Consider the following 19,874-nt stretch of genomic DNA (forward strand, 5'->3'; position numbering starts at 1 on the left):
TTTTGTATTTTACCAGAACTAAAAAACTATGTAATGGAGGAAAAAAACATAAAAACTAACACATGTAAAGTCATTACCTAGAAAAAATATTGTTTGGATACAGCATGGAGCATTATAGATTTTTAGGAGATTTCTTTTTTATCTAAATTTAACGATTAGAAATGTTATATTTCCCATATTTTCTTCCCCAAAGCTCTTGCTGACTCTGTTTATGGTTTCCCATATAGGGCATTGATTCCTAACACTGACATGTTCATTTCCTGTAATGCACTTCCTGATGGATGCTGAGAATAACAGGTTCCCAGTGTTTTAAAAAGAGGCCAGAAAACTATGGCCCATGGACTAAATGGACCCAGAATATATTTTTGTATGGACTGTGAACTAAGAATAGTTTTACAGATGAATATTTACAACTGATTTGAAAATTAGAAACACTAACTTGTAACCTCAGTTAAGCAAAATGTTATTCTCACAAAGAAAGAATTCCAGTTTTCTCATTGGTAAATGAGCATTAAAAAAAAATAAATTTGTACTCAATTATTATATTTGAATTTCATTGCCAAAATGTTATGGAAATGCATTTTCTCTCTTGTTATATATATGCTAACATAATATCTACATATTGCCTCTCAGTCAACATAAACATTTACCAATCTCTGCTATAAAAGAAGACTTGTAAGAAGCCCATTTTTAAGGCAAAAAATACATAAATAATTGAAGGCAACTTTTCTCCATAGGGTTTATTTTCCAAATTAGCTTCTTCCCCTTGCCATTCACTTTTGCACCCTGTTATACTCCTTCTCCATGCCATAATTAGTACATTAGCTAATAGAATAAAAGAGTGAATGTCTCTAAAAATTAAGGGACAGCAGTTAGCTATTTCATTTTCTAGGAGGAATGGAACAGAATGGAGGACACAAATAATATTTCTAATACTCCTTTCTAATCAACAGCCTTCTCTTGGGCTACCAGATTTCCTGGTAACTTTCCACAAAAATAAATATACTGTATACTATTTATAAGCATGTATGCAAATAGCAGCATTTCAATCTTTATGTTTAACAAATAACTGTTTTCTGCTGGAACATTATTTCTTCGGTCAGCATCGACATGGTTAATGATCCAGATACCCTGTAATGTCAGCAGATCTTTTTTCAGAAATTACTTTGAAGTCAATGAAACGCAGCCTTCAGTTCATGAACAATAAAAGGCAACAAGAGCAATAAATCAGGAATCTCAAACCCCTCCTGTTTAATAGTGGAATAAAAGTAAGGAGACAAGGGGGTGCTCTCCCGCATACCCACAGCTGACATTGCACCACACTGTAGTTCTTCTGATCACAATCTGAATTTTCTTTCTATCGCTTATATCAACTAAAATGTAATTAAAATTTGGTTTAAAAGAAAAGGGGCGCAAAGGGATATATTTGCATTTGAATTTTCGGTTTCTCCAAATATCTCTTCTAATAAATAAGCATTTTTAAAAGTATCATTCATCTAGATATAATTTAAGGTTAGAACACATACTTTTGTCTTTAAAAGACCCAAACTGCTTTCAGGATATCTCATGAACCAAAAACTACAGATACTCTTTACCTACATGTTTCTTTATCGCTGCAAAATTAACCCAAGAGAGTGCTGTACATGTAGTAGGTCCTGAATAAATGTTTTTCTATTAATGAAGGAACATGCTCTACTAGATTCGTTTTTCAACAGCCAGGTGACTCATCTTATGCTGCAGAAGTAGCCGTGAGGTATTTTTTTAGTAATAAATACTAACATCCCATTCCTTTTTCATCAAGCTAATGTTCCAGCATATTCCTTCCTTCTGCTTCATTTTTAAATATGTGGACTTTTGGCTGCCTGTATCAGTTTTCTATCATTGCATAACAAATTACCACACACTTAGCAGCTTAAAACAACACACATTTATTATCTCACAGTTTCTGTAGGTCAGAAAACCAACACAGCATGACTGGATTCTCAGCTCAAGGACTTCACAGGACTGAAATCTGAATGCCGGCTGTGTGGTGGTTTTCATCCAGGGCTCAGAGTCCTCTTCCAAGAGAATGGCTGTTGGCAGAATTCATTTCTTTGTAGCTGAAGGATTGAGGCCTCCATTCCTTGCTAACAATCAGGGGATACTCTCAGTTTCTACAGGCCACCTGCATTTCTGGCCACATGGCCCCCATGGGCCATTAAGAGTAAATATTTGCTTCTTATTCCAGGTCATCTACAGGGTGTTTCTCTTCCTCCTCTGTGACCAGCCAGAGAAAACTCTCTACTTTTAAAGAACTGGTGTGATTAGGTCAGGCCCACTCAGATGATCTCCCTATCTTAATGTCACCTGATTCAGGACCTTAATTACATCTGCAAAATCGCTTCGCATCAGTACCTAAATTCATGTTTGATTGAATAACTTAGAGAAGGTGTGTAAACACAACAGGAGAGGGTGTGGGGAAGGGGCACCTTAGGATTCCGCCTGTCACACTGCCCAAGAATGTAGACTTTCCCGTTTTCCAGATAATGACATATAGAACATTGGATAAAAAAATAAAGTGTAGAATAAAAGCTGTCAGAGAACTAGATCCCCAAATAGAGATGTATTTAAAAGAGAAAGTTAGAAGTACTCTCTCCAGTCAAGAAGTCAGATGGAAGAGCAGGAATGTTCAGTTAGGGAAATAAGGTGGCAGATGACAAATCCTTGGAGTATAATTATCTTTGTTTGTATTGCTCCAACTGTTTTTGACACACATTTTCATTCCCGATGTTGAATCATTCTAGACACTTGTTTAGAATAATGAAAAGTTCATTGCTTTAATACAAGGTTCCCAAAAATTCCCTGCGGGGAAGTTGGTAGTGGCAGCAGAACGTAAACAAACCCATAAAGATGCCTGTGTCATAAGGCAGTAACAAACCTGCCCCTCTCTGGGCACCCTGGACCTAAAGCAAAATTGTTTCCCCTTAATCAGAGCAAACTTCTGATAGAGAAAAACTATAATTTCAAAGTCCTAGTGCTTGTGATATGGGTTTAACTAAAGTTGTTCTGCCCTTCAGTTACTTTCATTTTTTATATCTTAAAGATTCAGGGTTTCGTTTTCTTGTTAGTATTTTTGTTTTTAGAGAATGCCAGAAGTTTGTCTGCTCAAACTGCTCCCACTACCCAACCTGTGAACTAAGCCGACACCTTTAGTCTTGTTTCCAGGCTTCTGGATGTAACATCCATCAGCGTTCATCCCTTTCTCCCGTTTCTGCATTGTGCCAGGAAGCTGTGCCAACCAAGCACTTTTACTCTCACAATTTAGGAAAGTGCATTATCTTTAAAGGCCCCAGGCAGTTGGGAAAGAGTGATGCACACAGAGAAATGCCTCTCAAGCTTTCCCAACCCAACCCTGCCGGATGAGTGCCAAAGCAAGATTCAGTGTGTAGGAGCTGCCGATCAGCCCAGAGCCAGTCAGCAGAGCAATGAAGGGAAACCCAGAAGGTGCTGTTCCACAGCCTGACTCCTGGGACCCCGGGGCTCTGGTGAACACTGAGAGAAGAGAAGACGGGCAGGGGGACAGGGATGGGAGAATGGCCTCCTCCACATAACCACACCTGATACTGCAGGAAAGTCATTCCTAATGCCACCTTGATTTACTCCTCACTGAGGTGTTATTCACATTTTGTTATTATTAGCAGTCACTCATTTAGTTATCGTTCAGCAAATATGGACTGCATTTTGCTAGACCATGGGGGAAAAAGTGCAGCGATATCCCTTAGTGGTCAAAGTTAGTATTAGAATAACTTCAAGTTTAGAATCTAATAAATGTGTTCTACTTATTATAAAGCTTTGATTTTGTAATAGCAAATGGTAGACATACCCTAAAACTTTGCTATATAAACATATCTACCTTTCATCCCCAAAGCAAACTGTCTTCTGAAGAAAAATAATTACTTATAAGTATGGTGTTTAAAAGAAATCAAGCGTATCTGTAACTTTGAAATATGTTAAGTTTGTAGCTATTTTTACTCATTCATAGTGTTGGGCTAGGAATTCTGCTTTACGTCCTTTACAGTCAGCAATTGAAAAGTTCTGTTGGTTTCAGGTGAGGAGAGCATAGCACTAGAGATATTAAGTAGCTTCCCTTGGATAAACACCGGAAAAAATTATACACTTGAGAACTCAACTTTTAACTTCCAAGTGTTAGCTAATTGCTATAGTAAACAGAGTCACTTCCTACAATACCTTTCAAGCCTTGTCATCAAAAGACAAGTATGTGGACCAGTGAGCCTGCTGCAAAGCTAATAATAATGGTACCAACTTTAAGTAGCTTGGTATCTCAAAAAAAATAAGAACTTAGATGTAATATCAAATGCAATGCATTTTATTTTTCAAAATCGGCACTGCTGAATAGACAGTGATATTGTGAAGAAGGAAAAGTTGAGGAAAATTTATATAATCAAATAGAATCAGAATCTACTCTGAACATGGTCAAAATCATCATTTTCTTCTCATTTATTATTTTGGGAGTGTTCTTCAATCACTAAAAGACAGGGATTTTATTAGAATCAGTGCTTTAGCCTACGTTTTCCCAAAGGCCAACTCCACGACAAGGCTTATGGAAGTCTCTCATTTAGATACTGAGCCCAGAGCAGAACTGGAACAAGAAAGGAAAATCAGTAGATAGTGCAGGAACTTTTAAAAATCCTTATGAAAAGCACCCCAAGACTGTCCACCCAGGGGACAAAAGGAAGAGGTACTAATCCAGTTGCTCTGACCTGCATTGGTCAAAGGTCATCTCCATGAGTTAACAGCCCTGCACTTCTGGGTTGCACATGCGTGTTAGGTAAGTTCCAGGTGTTCATGCTCAGGCATCAAAGGTATGCAGCAAGAGCCTGAGGCCAAGTGCTGTCTGGTTGTAACTGCCCAGAGCTGATTTGTGTTGTGATAGTCACTTCTGCAAGGGCTGGAGAAAGAGGTGGAGCCAAGATTTTGAAAAGGTATAGATGTTTGAAACATTACCTATTGTGTACCTTGGTTTTCTGCATTGGAGGTTTTCTCATCAGTGTTTTCTACTAACTTTTAAAGATTTTTTTTTTACCAAAGATACACTTCCCATATTCTTGACCTCAGGAAAGATCATCTGTACTGCAAATTAGCCATCCAGAGATCTCTTCATCTCAAATGCTAGCCCAACTCGCAAAAATTTTCCATGCACTAGGAAACTGGGCCATGGCTATTTTCTGAGTGGATGAATGAAGTGCATTTTCTATTTTCTATTATTTACTCTCATTGCACAAAGACAATTAATTATATATTTAAACAGAACGGGGTGAGTGCAGACAAAAATAATACTGCCAAGGTGATTGCTGCTTACCAACTCTTCAGTGTCCCTGCATACTTTATTTAAATTAGTGTTCATGTTAGCCAGATGAGGGCACATGATGCAGGGTCACTGAGATCAGTGGCTACAGAGGAAAAGTAGAAGACAGTCCTCATGGTTGCCAGCCCTTGTGGATGCTCTTTCTCTTGAAATGTGGCCTCTGGCACCTAAGATTCTGGCCATCTGTTCAAGTCACGATATGCAAGAAATAATAAAGGTACTGTGGGAAACCATACTCAATACATCCCTTGAGCTCTCTTAGAATAAAGAGGCAAAAGGAAAGCTTCTAGAGATTTCATGTAGTATCCGGCAAAAAATAGGCACTGTATTTCATTCCCCATGCATTACTGAGCACTCAGTTTGAATAAGACATTATGCGAGTAGCTGTGAGGAATATAAAGATAAACAAGACATAGTCCCTGTCTTCAACTTGCTCTTAATTTAGTGCTGTGGATCTTAAGCTTCTCTCCCCATGAAGCTTTTGGAGATTCTGATGAAAATCACTGACCTTCTTCCCTGAAAACACACATGACCTTCAGCATAAAATTTAGCTCATCATTTCAGAGATCTTCCTCTGCCCTGAAGTCCAATCAAAGGTTTAATCTAAAAAATGGAAGGGACAACTTATTGATTAATAACCATGGGAAATGCAGAGTGTTATAATTGGCCTAAGAGATATGTGAAGGTATCAGGCAGCAACAAAAGGGAAAGTAATTCCACCTGAGGGCATCAGAATGGGCCTCCTTGGGGCCATGCGTGTGTGCAATACCTTGAGAGATAGCGGACTGAAATCCGATGAAGAGAGCAGGCTGAGTAAGGAACATATAAAACAGCCAATGGCATATTTTGAAATTGTAAGAAGTCCAGTGTGGCTGGAGCATGGGACTCGGGAGAAGCTGGAGAGTAATGGAAGATGAGGCTAGACATTAGGAGACTCAAGTCCAACATTGGTTTTTCCTGCTTCTTGTGTTTTACTCAATAGGCAGTGGACAATGGCGTCACCAGAGCTGAGCCTTATAATATGTCTTAGGATAGATGGAAAAGGGCAGAAACTGGAGATGAGTGAGGAGGCTGGCTGTACAAATCCCGAAGACAGTAAAATACCAAACCTTGGGGCTGAAGTGTAGAGAATAATAAGAGTACAGTAAAAGAACCTATACAGAGTTATCCAGTGAAGTCTGAAATTACTAGCCAGAGGGGAGATAAGATATTAGATGTCCTTGGTTCTAAAGTTATTAAATATATTCTGGACAAAGTTAAATGCTAGCAATGATAAATTAGTTATTGTTTTAAGCATTCTTTTCACTTATCTTCTCTTACTAACTCTTACTATTTTTATAATCCTTGGTACAATACTTTAAAAAATAGGCTTAATAAATGCTTGTTCAATTGAACAGCTATTGAGCAAACAATTATTAGATCTCATTTCGAATAATGATGATGGTCTACAAACAATTTAAGCCACTGAATACGTCTTCCTGGTAGATGTGGATGTACTGCCAGGGCCTCTAAGAACTGGTGTGATATTCAGTTTGATTTTATACCAAAAATATGTTACAGACCTTTTCCTGAAGCTCTATTACATCATCTAGATTAACCAAGAAATTAATGTAAAACTTTAACTTGTTATCTTTGTAGGATATGAGGCTTTTCTTAGCAAAGAGAACTATCTTGGTGATGAAGGCATACTTTGGGAGCAAAGAAGATGTTAAGTTTGGAAGAATAAGATAATTTGGTGAACTACTCAGATGTTGTTTAGATTCATATTTTAGAAAAGTTTGGCTCACTAGTGGAAATCAAATCTGAAAACTGTGCTTCTATTAATATTTTTTCCCAAAATAGGCTTAATAAATGCTTCGTTAATGTGAGTGATAGCTAATATTGTCAATGTAATTACATCAAAATATATTTGTTGATTCAGTTAACCATATCACTTAACTGAGTTCTCCCTCCCAAAAGCTTTTTCAATGTTATTCTGTCATGATGAAAGGCCTAAATAACTGTAAAAAAAAAAAAATGTATTTAAGGACATCTTAACTGGCTAATTTGCACATGGATTTCTTGACCATCATGTTTCTGAGATTTTCATGATACCTTTTAAATATATTCCTCTGAATCAAATGAACATCAGTTTCCTGCTTTTCCTGTCTCTTGTCTAACTCGATCCTTAAAGTCATATTCCATAGCAGTGGTTCTCAAACTTTATATCTAGGGATACCCTGGCCATACCCCAGACCTATGGAATCAGAGACACAATGTGAGACCTGCTCACTGCTCAATAGATCACCTCTGGTTTTCACCACTGGACTAGTTAACTCTAAATGGGAATGGGAATTATCTGACATGGTGCTTTGAAAAAGAAACTAAGCATTAAACTTTATAGGTTACAAATTCCCAGTCTTTCTATTTGCTTACTGAAAAATTAGAGAAAGGTAAAATAATGAGCAATAGAAAAGTTACTTAGTTACAGACCCTGCTTTCCAATAACACCTCTCCCCCCGCCCCCATTACCCCCTGTACAAACTCCTAGGACCAGTTAGGACAATATAAGATCTGAGTGCACTATCTCCATTTGCTACACTATGCCACTGATCGCTCTGTTTTCTTCTTCCTGGAGTACCTCCCCTCCTCCTCAACATGCATTCATATCCTGCTGTGATTCAGGAACCAACTTGAGCCCTACCTCCTCCTCCTCCTCCTCCTCCTCCTCCAAACCTTTACAGTGCTCCCAGCCCACAATAGTGTCCCTGTATTTTAAGCTGCAGTGGCTTTTTTATTTTTTTAAATCTGCACTATGAATGTGAGCTTTTAATAACTTAGTGTCTTGTCCTCATCTTTGGTTCAGCCATCTGAGTGTCTCTTTCCATGAGAATTACAACCTTTTTTATGGCCAGGCTCCTATATCTTGTTAAATCACCTGTAACATTAAGAATAATGTATTGTAGAATCTTTAAAACTACTGGTTGGATTTCATTTCTTTTGAAAATATTTTAGAATCTCATTTCTTACTTCCTTTTCCAAATTCGTGCCTAGAGGCATATGGCAGTCTTTCTCCATATGTTAATGTCTATATGTGCAATAGATGTGTGGTAAGTTAATGATACATTGAAATATTCTTTTTTTCTCATGAGCTGAGGCTCTTTGAATTTCAAGATAAGTATTTGATCTGAAGTGAACTAAAATAGTCATCACTGTGATATAATCTCTCATAGATTTATGATATGTCACATCCATTAAGAGGAAAACAAACCTCAAATTATAGTTGAAAACTTGTCTACTTATAACTGACACAGTGAAACAAAAAATTGAGAGAATTTGAGGGGAGAAAGTTTTATAATTCTATCCAAACATGACAGTAAATTTTAATTCCTGTTTTCTCTCAAAAATAATATCTAAAATGTATATAGTACTTTACAGTTTCCTGTTTTTCATGTAAATGTTTACTATTCCCTAGAACATGTGTAAGATAAAAAGGGCGAATATTATTCCATTGTGTGAATGAAGAAACACCCAAATCTAAGTCTACTATCTCTAAGCCAATTTTTTCTCTGTAAGAGGAAAATAAAGTATTGTGCACATTTAATGCACTTGTTTGCTAAATATCTCTATTCCTCACCACCTATAAGTTCTATGTGGTCAGAAACCTGCCTATACCTTTCACACTAATTCTAGAACCCAGAACAGTGCTGCCACATAATAAGGTAAGGGCTGCATTAGTGCTAATTGTATGAGTGAAGTTTTAGCCTCTACAGTAGGAAAATAAAAATAAAAAAAGAAGGCTACTTGATAGCTTAGGGTAATGAGTTTGAAGAGAAACCTAGAGTCATTTCTTCCACTCACAACAGGATAGTTTCCTCCCCCTACCTCCTCACACCCTGTCCCTGCGGCTGCCTAACCCAGGTGTGCTGCCCCTTAAGAGTGTTTTTACTTAAAATCGAGTTGGCATTTAGAATACCAAATGGAATTTCCATTTGAGAGTTATCAAAGGAAAAAGACAATGCTTATTTGTGTGTTCATCTTTTAGTTCTAAGGACATCAGGACTTTATTGGATAATAAAAGAATGAGTCCCCATAATTAACTTTTCTATAAGCCAACAAACATATTTTAAGAATCTGCTATGTGAATGAACACAATTTGGCACTTCAAACTTACAGCATAAACTAATCAGAAATACCACCAGAACTGGGGTGTCATGCTCTGAAGCGTTTACAATGGAAAAGCATGCTGGGGATATTGCACTGAAGGTCAGGAAACTTCGGTCTAAGGAAGGGAAAATTAGATGAGCTTTCAGGAGAGAAAACCTGTTTCCTTTGCTATGGGATTTGATGTGTAAATCAATAGCAGAACTAACTCTCTCTCTCTCTCTCTCTCTCTCTCTCTCTCTCTCTCTCTCTCTGCATTTAGTTAAATGTAGATGTAAACCTCTAAACCCTCTAAAAATATATGTATACACATAATTATATAAATCATTCTTAAACTGCATAAATTAATTGGTAATTACCATCTTCTTGCAACACACCTCACAACCTAATAGGACACAGAAGGCAATCTTGGTGCGAAAAGACTGACTTCGAGCAGTGCTTCTCATACTTTAATGTAAATACAAACTGGGGATATTGTTAAAATGCAGATTCTGATTCTCTAGGTATGGGGGTTGGGAATGACTGAGAGTCTGTGTTTCTAACAAGTCCGATGATGCCTTGAAAGTCCAAGTAGGGTCTAGACCGGCCACGGCGGCATCACCAGGGAGCCATTTTCCAACCTCATAGGTGATTCCAGTGTGCCAGCATGGTTGAGAACCACTCCTCCAAAATGATAGAAGTGAAACCACTATGAGATGGTTGTTTATTGACCTTCCGTAACTAGGCCCCCTGAGAGCCTTCTAAAGGTATGTAAATGAGTAAGATTGTCAGAATCACCTGGAGAGCTTTGTCAAAACCTGTTCCCACCTTCCTAAACTTTGGAATTTTGAGATCTCCAAGTGCTTTAGAAAAAGGACATCGTGCTTAGATTCACTGACCTGGACCCAGTCTCTCTGATGTGGTCCAGGGAAGGCTAGTCCTGGACTAAATCATGAGATAGACTAAATTCTGAATTTGTCTTTTGATATCCCCTTTTATATTTTACCCTATTTACATGATTCTACTCTCTCTAATAAAGTTTATGATGCCAGTCATTCCTATTAATTTTAAATGTGTTTGGCTTTTTTACACTTTTCCCAGGAATACTTGGATTTAAGTCCTCTCTAACTATGAAGAGTCCATCTCCTACTACCTACTAAAGTAGTATAAGATCAGCAAAAGATAAGAAACATTGCTTGAGATCCACGCTCTTCTCTAATAGTGTGGAAACACTCCCAACTCCTTCTGACCCAGTCCTTTCAACCTGAGATTTCTTGGATTTAAGGCAAACTGTTGAAACTTTGTCTATTTCTATTTATTTACAAAGGCAAACCACTGTGAGGCATTAATAATTACTTTCTAAAATTAGCACTAATATTTTTAAGATTCTATGAAATACTAAATTGTACTTTTAAGAATACATTTTATTCTTGATATGGTTAATGTGAACTAAATAATTTTACTGTGCAAACCGATGCCTTCTCTAGTATATTAGTATGAGATGTATACAGTTAGGTAAATGAGGAAACTCCACTTCCTATCACCTGTACCTAAGAGCAGGTGCTCTGTGATAGAGTTACAGCTTAGAAACTATTTAGTAAAATGTGCGCACTGCCATCTAGTGGTATGTCATCATTATTACAAACCTAAACATCTTTTTCTAAAATGATTTAATAGCTCGTCAAGCAATGTATTTATACAACTGTCAGACTTTTGAAACAGACCTCTTAATAGCTTCCCAATGACTCTCAAATTAGCACATTTTTCAGTGTTCCTATTTGACTAAGCAAAATAATTGCGATACTTATCTTCCTCAATAGTAATTAATAGGTAGTGAACAGTTATTATGCACTAAGCACTGTATGAAGTACTTTACATGGATTATCTCATCTGATTTCCAAAATTCCCATAACTCTATAATGAAAGAACTATTGTCTCTACTTTACAGATGAGGAAACTGAAACTTATAGAAATTAAGTGATTTGCCCAAGGTCATAACTAGTAGGGGAAGCCAGTCGAAACCCAACTGAATGCCTGGGAATCTGCACTGTTCTGCACAGTGATCTGCACCTTCCAAAGTAATTACCAATGAAATAAAGTTTCTAAAAAACTTTTATGAAAAAGGCCTTTTTCACTAGGTCTCTAAGTATCAAGGCAGTAAAATCAATTCAAACTCCACTAACTTGGGATTTATGACAACTAAACTGAATAAGTATCTATCTGCTTTAGTGGCTAGGATCTGATTTGTGCTTCTTTTATAGTACTCACATAATAAATGCTCAAAATTATATGTTGATTAGTTTACTGAATTTGAAGGACTGGGCTAAAACTTAGGTTTGGATTCATAGATCTGGTAAATTAATAGTAGCATAGCATGGCTGTGGATCAGAGGCTGTTCAATTATTTTAACACTAATAGCTGTCATTTGTTGAGCACCTATTATGTGCCAAGCCCGGTGGTCAGCACTTGTATATACCTTTTCTTTTTTATCCTCACTATAACTCCCTCTGGGTGGTATTAGTTTCCTCATATCTAAAGAAAGAATAATAAAATTTATAAGATGAAATAATTTTCCCACTGTTTTACAGTTACTAGTAGAGCCAGGAGTGAAACCTCAGTCTTAGTGATTATAAAATCTGTATTCTTTCCACTTTGCTACTCCTAGAAAATAAGTTCATAAAATATGCATGATTATAGTTTCTCTGTGTACTACCACCCCCTGTGCAAGAATGCCTCCATCTCTTACTTGGACTAAAGCAATCAGCTGCAGCTACTTCCTTATGTATGCCTGTCCATCTCCATTCCTTTCTTCCCTTATACTCAGAAAGGATATTTTTAAGCTTCACTTCTGTTTGTATCACTCTCTCTCTTGTTTAAAATCTATGTCTTCACACTCTCAACACAAAGATCAAAATCCTTATCATGGCTACAGTGCTCCTCTAGCCTTATCTAGTGCTTCTGGCCCCTTCATGACCATAACATAATCCAGTTTTGTATCTAGCACTGTGTATATCAGAGTAGGTCATAATTCCAATTATCTGTTTGTGTGACTGTGAGTCATGTCTGCATCCTCTTCAGACTGTCAGCTCCCTGAGGCAGGAGCCTTATCTGCATTGTTTGCCATCGAGTCCTCAGGCCCTACCACAGTGCCATATATATAGTTATGAAAACTAGTTTTATTTAAGTCATTTATAATTACCTAGTCAGAATTAGTATTTTATTTTTCCTTATATTGAGACCGTAAATGTGTGGAAACACAAATATAGATCAGTTATTTTTAGTAGCTTTCATATGGTTTCTGGACATTTTATTTGTCCATATTATTATTTCCTATGTTACATGCCCTATTCCAAGCATTTCACAGGCACTACCCCCATTTAATCTTCCTAGTAGTCATCTGAAGGTAGATGCTATTATCAGCTCACTTTTCTAAGATGAAGACTCAAAGAAGTCAAGTAACATGACAGATGATTGGACTCAAACTAAGGCTTTTGTGATTCTTCATGACTGCTTTATTGCTCTTTAGTGATCAAACACATTTTCAGAAGACCTTATTTCACTGTTGAGTCATTTTCGTGTCATGTGCTAACTTAGTCAACAGATATTCATTAAGCTCCTATGATGTACAGGGCTGGGAGTGTGAACAGTTTTCACAACAGAGTCTTCTTGTGGCACACATGATACAGAGGGGGAAACAGACAACCAGCTGGTCTGCACAGAGAGTCCAGTAAATGATGGGTACGAACAGCATTCTGAGGTAGCATGTGGCAGGGATACAAAACCTAGAGGCAGAAGATCCAGAAAGACATCCTTAAAGAAGTGGTACTGACATTAAGGTATGATGATGGATGAGGTGTAGAGGAGAAGTCAGTTGAGCCAGATCAAAAAGAATTTTGCAAGCTATGTTGAAGAGTTGGATTTCAACTTAATCGGAAGTTATTAAAGGACTTTACACATTATACAAATGACATATCAGATTTGCAGTTCAGAAATATCATCCTGGCTGCAGTGTTTATTTAGAAGGAATAGAGTTGGAGAAAGAATGAGATGAAAGAACTGACTTAGTCAACCAGTATGAGATAATGGTGATAACACTGGGTGGTGGAATTTGGTGGTGGGAATAAGGGTCCACGAGATTAAGGAATTAAAGTGATATTTAGGAGATAAGAGTCCATGGGATTCAGTCATCAATAGCATGTGCGATGCGAGGACCCAGGGGTGAAATCTGGATTCTAGCTGAGGAAGAGGGAGGGATAAGAGAGTTGGGGCCACTCAGTGGGAGGGGAACCCCAGAAAAAGTCGGTTTGACAGAGAGGAGATGAGTATAGGCTGGGCGAGCAGAGGCTGAAGTGCCTGAGGGAACCCCATACCCATGGGCATATTGGCCACTTCCATGGACTTGTATGATTTCACCTCTGGGAGTCTTGAAAACCTCCCCATGCCCTGCAAAGGCTCAACCTGGAGAGACCTAGGCATCCAGATTCCTTTCATCTGCCAGTAGCCATTTCTCTTTCATGGCTTGTAGCCATTTCCTTCCTGTGCCTCTTCTCCGGTACCTATTTCACATGATCCATAGCCAGAAGCCAGATGAGAATAGGTCAGTAGCCTGCTTTTTATAGTGACCCGACCACAGATACCAATCAGGAATGACAGGCCAGATCTTATCATTACTGCTCCTTTTGTATCCCGGACCCAGACATATCCCCAAGGACTAGATCCAAAAGACCTATAGATCAAATATGTAGGGAATAATGATAGAAATCCCAGATATTTCCCTCAAAAAATTAAATAAATAAATTCATTTTGTCGATACCATCACTATGGGAGTGCTTTTGTTGCTAAATTGAAAAATTAGACAAATAATATTTTTAAAATACAAATAATTTCCTTACATGATACACAGAGAAGTTTACAAATTTGGAACCCTATTAATCGGAATTCATCCAGATTTAACATTGAAGTAATTCAGTTGGAAAAGTGATTTGTATTCCTTTGCCCCTAAACCAGAGCTATGTCAAAATTTTTTCTTTTGACGTGGCTCACATTGTTTTTTGTTTCGTGTATTGTGTCTGTATACCAGGCACTACTGCTTTTGACTTCATGTATTTCCCATTTAAGGAACACCATCCCCACTTCCTAGGTGAAGAAAGGAGGGTCTAAGTCTTGAGGCTACGAAGGTATGCACTTGTAGTAAAAGAGGCATATTTGGACCTAGGTCTTTTAAATATAGTTTCAGAAATGAGCAAAGATGTAGGAGACTAAAACTTGGGAGTTGGCAGTGGAAAAGCATTGTGGAGTGCACGTTTCTCAGGGACTGAAACATAAGTCTGTACTTCAGTAGGAAAGCCTTGTACTTTCAAATCCAAGAACGGTAAACCTGAACTTGACGAAGTTGTAGAGAAACTGGAACTCTCATAAACTGTTGATGGTAATGTAAAATAGTACAACTACTTTGGAGAACACTTGGGAAGTTTCTCAAAAATTACATCGTTTCTAAGTACTTACCAAGAGAAATAGAAGCATGTATCTATACAAAGATTTGTACATGATTATTCATAGTAACTTTATTCATGATCACTAATACAAATGTCCATCGAAAGGTGAGTTGACATATAAGAGAATACTATTCAGCAACAAACAGGAACAAACTATTAATATGTGCAACAACATGGATGGCTTTCAAAATAGTTACACTAAGTAAAAGAATTCAGACCAAAAAAAAAAAAAACCCCTACACGCTGGATGATCCCAGCTCTACAGACTTCTAGAAAATCAAATCATGACAGAAAGCAGATCTGTGGGGTTTCCTGGAATGGGAAGTGGGTGGATTACAAAGGAGCATGAGGAAACTTTTAGGGATGATGGATGTATTCATTACCTTATTCGCGATGTGATTTCTGGGATGTCATAACAAGATCTCAGGGCAAACAGAAATAGAAATGGATTTCTTAACTATCCTAGTGAAAGTAACCATGACTTAAGATAAATGAGCTGGTCAATAATGTAGCCAAGAAACTGTTTGTTTTTGACCAGCATAGTGAAGTGATCTGTGACTTCATTCTGCTCCTGCATATATAGATAACTTGTCCTTTCCTCCATCTTCCTTTCTACCTTAACTTTCCCTTTTCTACTTCTTTCAAACCTTATACTACTAAAAATATGTAAACGAAAATATTTTAAATTCTCAAATACAGTTTTGATATCCTTCCAAATAATAGAATTTACGGATTTAAGTGTTTTTCTCTCTTATTTTTAGGGGTTAGGATGTACAATGGGAAAATGCTTTTAAGCAAAATAGACTTGTTAATTATAGACACTAGTATCTGCTTCAAAGTTGCTGAGAAACTAAATCTTAAATGCTCTCACCACAAAAAGGAAATGATAATTATGGAATATGATGGATATAAGATATAGTGTTTGCTAATGCTATGGTGTAATCACATTGCAATATAGGAATGTATCAAATCAACACATTATACAAGTTACACAATGTTATATGACAATTATATGTCAATGTTTTTAAAGAAGCCAGATAGACTGAGGCTTGAATGATTGTTTTGTCATTGACTTGGACCTTTGCATTTTGTCAGTTAACTTTCCTGATCTTGCTTCCTCACGTTAATGTTGGGATTATAGCTGTATCTCAAGAGTCATTATGAAGATTAGAAGTAACCATCCACTGTGGTGTTCAGTAAATCATTTGCTTGCTATTATACATTGTACTCCAAGTCTTTGAGATCGTGCACTATGTACACTTACTTATGTCAGCCCTTATAGTAGTTGAACACATGTGGAAGCCTGAGGCACCTTGACAAAACAGGACAGGTGGTACATGTAAAATAATGAGATAGCCTTTCCGTGCACTTTGGGGTGATGTGTTCACTCTGTTTTAATTTTATGTAGTGCACCTGGTGGACATTTGGAACGTTATAGAAGCGTTGCGGGAAAATGCTCTGAACAACCTGGACCCAAACATAGAACTCAATGTGGCCCGCTTGGAGGCTGTGCTCTCCACCATTTTTTACCAGCTTAACAAACGGATGCCAACCACTCACCAAATCCACGTGGAGCAGTCCATCAGCCTCCTGCTTAACTTCCTGCTGGCAGCCTTTGATCCGTGAGTGCCTTCCGAATATCTATTACTTTCTGCACGTCCTCTTGTCCTTCTGGGTCTTTATTCCAAATAATTTTCTAGAGCAACCTACTGCCTCTATTTTTCTTGATCAGATACTTATCTCAATAAAGTTTCTATGTGTTTAACATAAATTTTAAATGCTGTGGAAAAGACTAGAGAGTAAAATAGTGCCAGGAAATGGAATACAATTTTATGTGCTGACCTTTATGTAACTCATCCCACACTTTCTAGAAACTGTGGACACTTGAAAGTGTTGTGTGATGGCATGCCTGTGAAGCAATTTAATGAAGCATGAAGCAGGAGGATGTTTTTTAACTCTCTTCTTTGCAAATTGCCTAACACAGTGTTTCTGAGGTGTCATAACAAGACCCTAGAGCAAACAGTGAGAGATTAAAAAGGATTTCTTGACCAGCCTAGTGAAAGTAGCCATGACTTGCGTTAAATGGACTGGTCAACAGTCTGCCACATAAAACAGCACGATGCCATCCATGCACCACAAGTGAAACTCGGCCTCATTATCTTATAATTTCCCCTCATAGAATCAGAGGATTTTAGAGTTGGCTGAGATTTTAAGGACTGTTCTTCCAAACCTTTCATTTTACGGATGAAGGAACTAAAGAACAAAGAGATTGTCACTTGTCCAGTGCCTCTCAGCATGTTAGTGGCAGAGTGGGGACTTAGGTATTCAGCTAAGGTTTCTTTTCCAATGCATATGTGGCAGCCTTGTGAAATGTAAAAACTCCCCTGAATTATACTGTCAGCCTAAAATTTCAAAGGGGCTCTTGCTAATAGCCCCTGGTCTGGATATCATATCAACACCTCTACTTTCACTACTGGTTTTGAATATTAAAAAGGAAAATTTACTAACTTGACCTTTCAGCAATCACATTTTAAGACTCTCGGAAGACTTTTCTCAGTCTCAATGTCTGGCCAATGCTTGGGAATATTTAAGCCCAGCACTGGAGATGTTCCAGCCAGGCTAATGTTATTATGCCACTTAAGTACAAAAGTCACCAGCTGTCACTTTGTGACCTAGAGTGGTAGCAGAATTGTTTGTGCTCAGTTCAAACAGTATATATTATTGTCTCTGTGATGTTTATGTTTTGAGAAAGTCTCTAGTTAAAATAAACTACCTTGAAACAAGCAGTCCGGTGTGATAGATTCTGTTCTCCACCTGTGCAGAGTTCAGAACCAACGTACTGCTTTGGGCTCATCGCTGTGGCAAACGCGGGGCAGGTAGCTGGGCTGTGGTTCCACATGGCAGGGAGCAGAATGGAACCAGGCTATGGAATTGCTATAACAGCGTTTCCGCCCTGGCCCCTTAGCAAGACCATGGCAGCTTTCAAACTTTCCATTCAAGTCTTCAGAGGATCGATTGGTTATAAGCGTAACAACAAAAAATGTAAAAAGAGAAATACAATGTTCTGCTAAACCTTGGAGTGTTGCTAGAGGATTCATAACGAATCAAAGCTAAAGAATAATTTTGCCCCACTCTATAAATACAGTAAAAGGGTCAGATTAACAATGAGTAAGGGGGATTTTGTAAAATATATGGGAGTTAAACTCATAGGGTTAGATTTTTCACTTTTGTTGAGAAATATTGAGAAGATCATTTCAAAAACGTAGAACTGTAAATGTTCTCTAAATAACTATGATAATATGGCAGAATTATTTCAAGATCGATGAATGCTAAGCTTAAGGACCATACCAAGGTAAGGAACAGTTCACACAAATGTTCAGAAGAAATATCTGTTTGGTCCCTAGTCTTCGTACAGATAGGAAGACCCATAATGTGTACTTTCAGCAGTCTCATTGTAGATTTACAAACATATCCACATAAAGAAATCTCACTGAAGAGATGTTTAGACACATCCACATAGAGATCCCAGTCTGCAGGTACTTCTGCCTTCTGTCCTTTGACATAGCAAATGAGTCTAAGCAGTTCTTCTGATACTCAAATTTTCCATCTGATAGCTTTTTAAATTTTAGATAATAGGAAATGTAAGCCATCAGTAAGTACTGATATCTGAAAATACAACTTAGAAGTGAATATAAGAAGAGAAACAAGAATAAAATGAAAGTTTAATTCTACTTCTTACAATAGTAAATTTCCATTTATCCGAATGAGATCCAGCATGGAAATTTGAAGTCACTTCCTACCACCTATCCCATGACAGAATGACAGAACCCAGGTGTTTAAGGGAGCCTTCTACATTTTGGTAGACATGAATGAGCCTGATACTGGTAGATCAAGGATATGCTCCTTCTATTATAGAATCACTGAAATATTTTTAAAATTTTTTAAAAATTTTTATTATGGTTACATTGGTTAACAAAATTTCAATGCAATGAATCGCTGAAACATTTAAGAAATTTTCCCTTATTTACTGTATTTTAAATGAAGATTTTTTAAAAAACAGGAAAAAATTCTAAATAAAAGTTAGAGATACCTTAAGAACCTGAACTCTAAAAGAAATGTAAAGAAAAAAAAAGAGGGATGGGGGAGACAGTATAGCAATTTAAACTCAAGAAGTATATGAACTTGCTTTCAGAGAATCATTGCAATTCAAGAGAATCTTTCTTCTTAAGACAGTTCCTCATAAAATAGATTATGGCCTTGTTTTTAGCAAATATTATTTTCACATATATTCAGCCATTCAAAACTTATAGTAGACAATGACAAATATTAAAAGGAACAGTGATTTTTCCTACTTTTGGGTTCAAGCTATATTCTTAATGCCAATTCTCTAATAATAATAATATAATAATTGTAACAATAGCTAAAATGTACTCATTTACTGCATGCCAGCAATCTCACTGGTTTGGAACTATTATAGTTTTCTAAGTTGAGGAAATGATGAAGCTGAGACAGAGAGGTTAAATAATTCACAAGTCATATAGCTTCATACCAGTTGAGGTGAGTGGAGAAAAAAAAATCATTTTGTTTCAGGAATCAGTTTAAGTTTAGATTTATTCATGTTTTGTGTTTCATTTTTTTTTTAATGAAAATGAATGTACTTCTTTTCCTAGGCTTACCCTACTTATTACAAGATATTGTTATTACACTCACATTTCTCACCTTTTCAGTGTGTGGTATTTAGACATAATTTGACAGACTGTATATGAAAGAAATATTTAGACTTAACAAGTTTTGCATCGTAGATTTAGTCAGTTTTATGACAGCCACCCAGAACTCCAAATTCATGGTATAATCGTCTTTTACAGAGAATACAGAATGCTGGTATTTTTTTC

General features: G+C 37.2%; 1 protein-coding gene across 37 annotated transcripts in view; it reads left to right on the forward strand.

The window, feature by feature from the left end:
- DTNA (dystrobrevin alpha) overlaps nucleotides 1–19,874 on the forward strand; it is a 330,024-nt gene that overhangs the window by 227,118 nt on the left and 83,032 nt on the right. For all 37 annotated transcript variants that reach the window (XM_016153937.2, XM_016153946.2, XM_036229943.1 and 34 more), the window contains one exon: nucleotides 16,391–16,604. In XM_016153937.2, coding sequence (XP_016009423.2) covers nucleotides 16,391–16,604 — 214 coding nt within the window. The remainder of the gene's footprint in view (nucleotides 1–16,390; nucleotides 16,605–19,874) is intronic.

This window comes from Rousettus aegyptiacus, unplaced genomic scaffold (assembly GCF_014176215.1).
Source record: "Rousettus aegyptiacus isolate mRouAeg1 unplaced genomic scaffold, mRouAeg1.p scaffold_m13_p_12, whole genome shotgun sequence".
Lineage (NCBI taxonomy): Eukaryota > Metazoa > Chordata > Mammalia > Chiroptera > Pteropodidae > Rousettus > Rousettus aegyptiacus.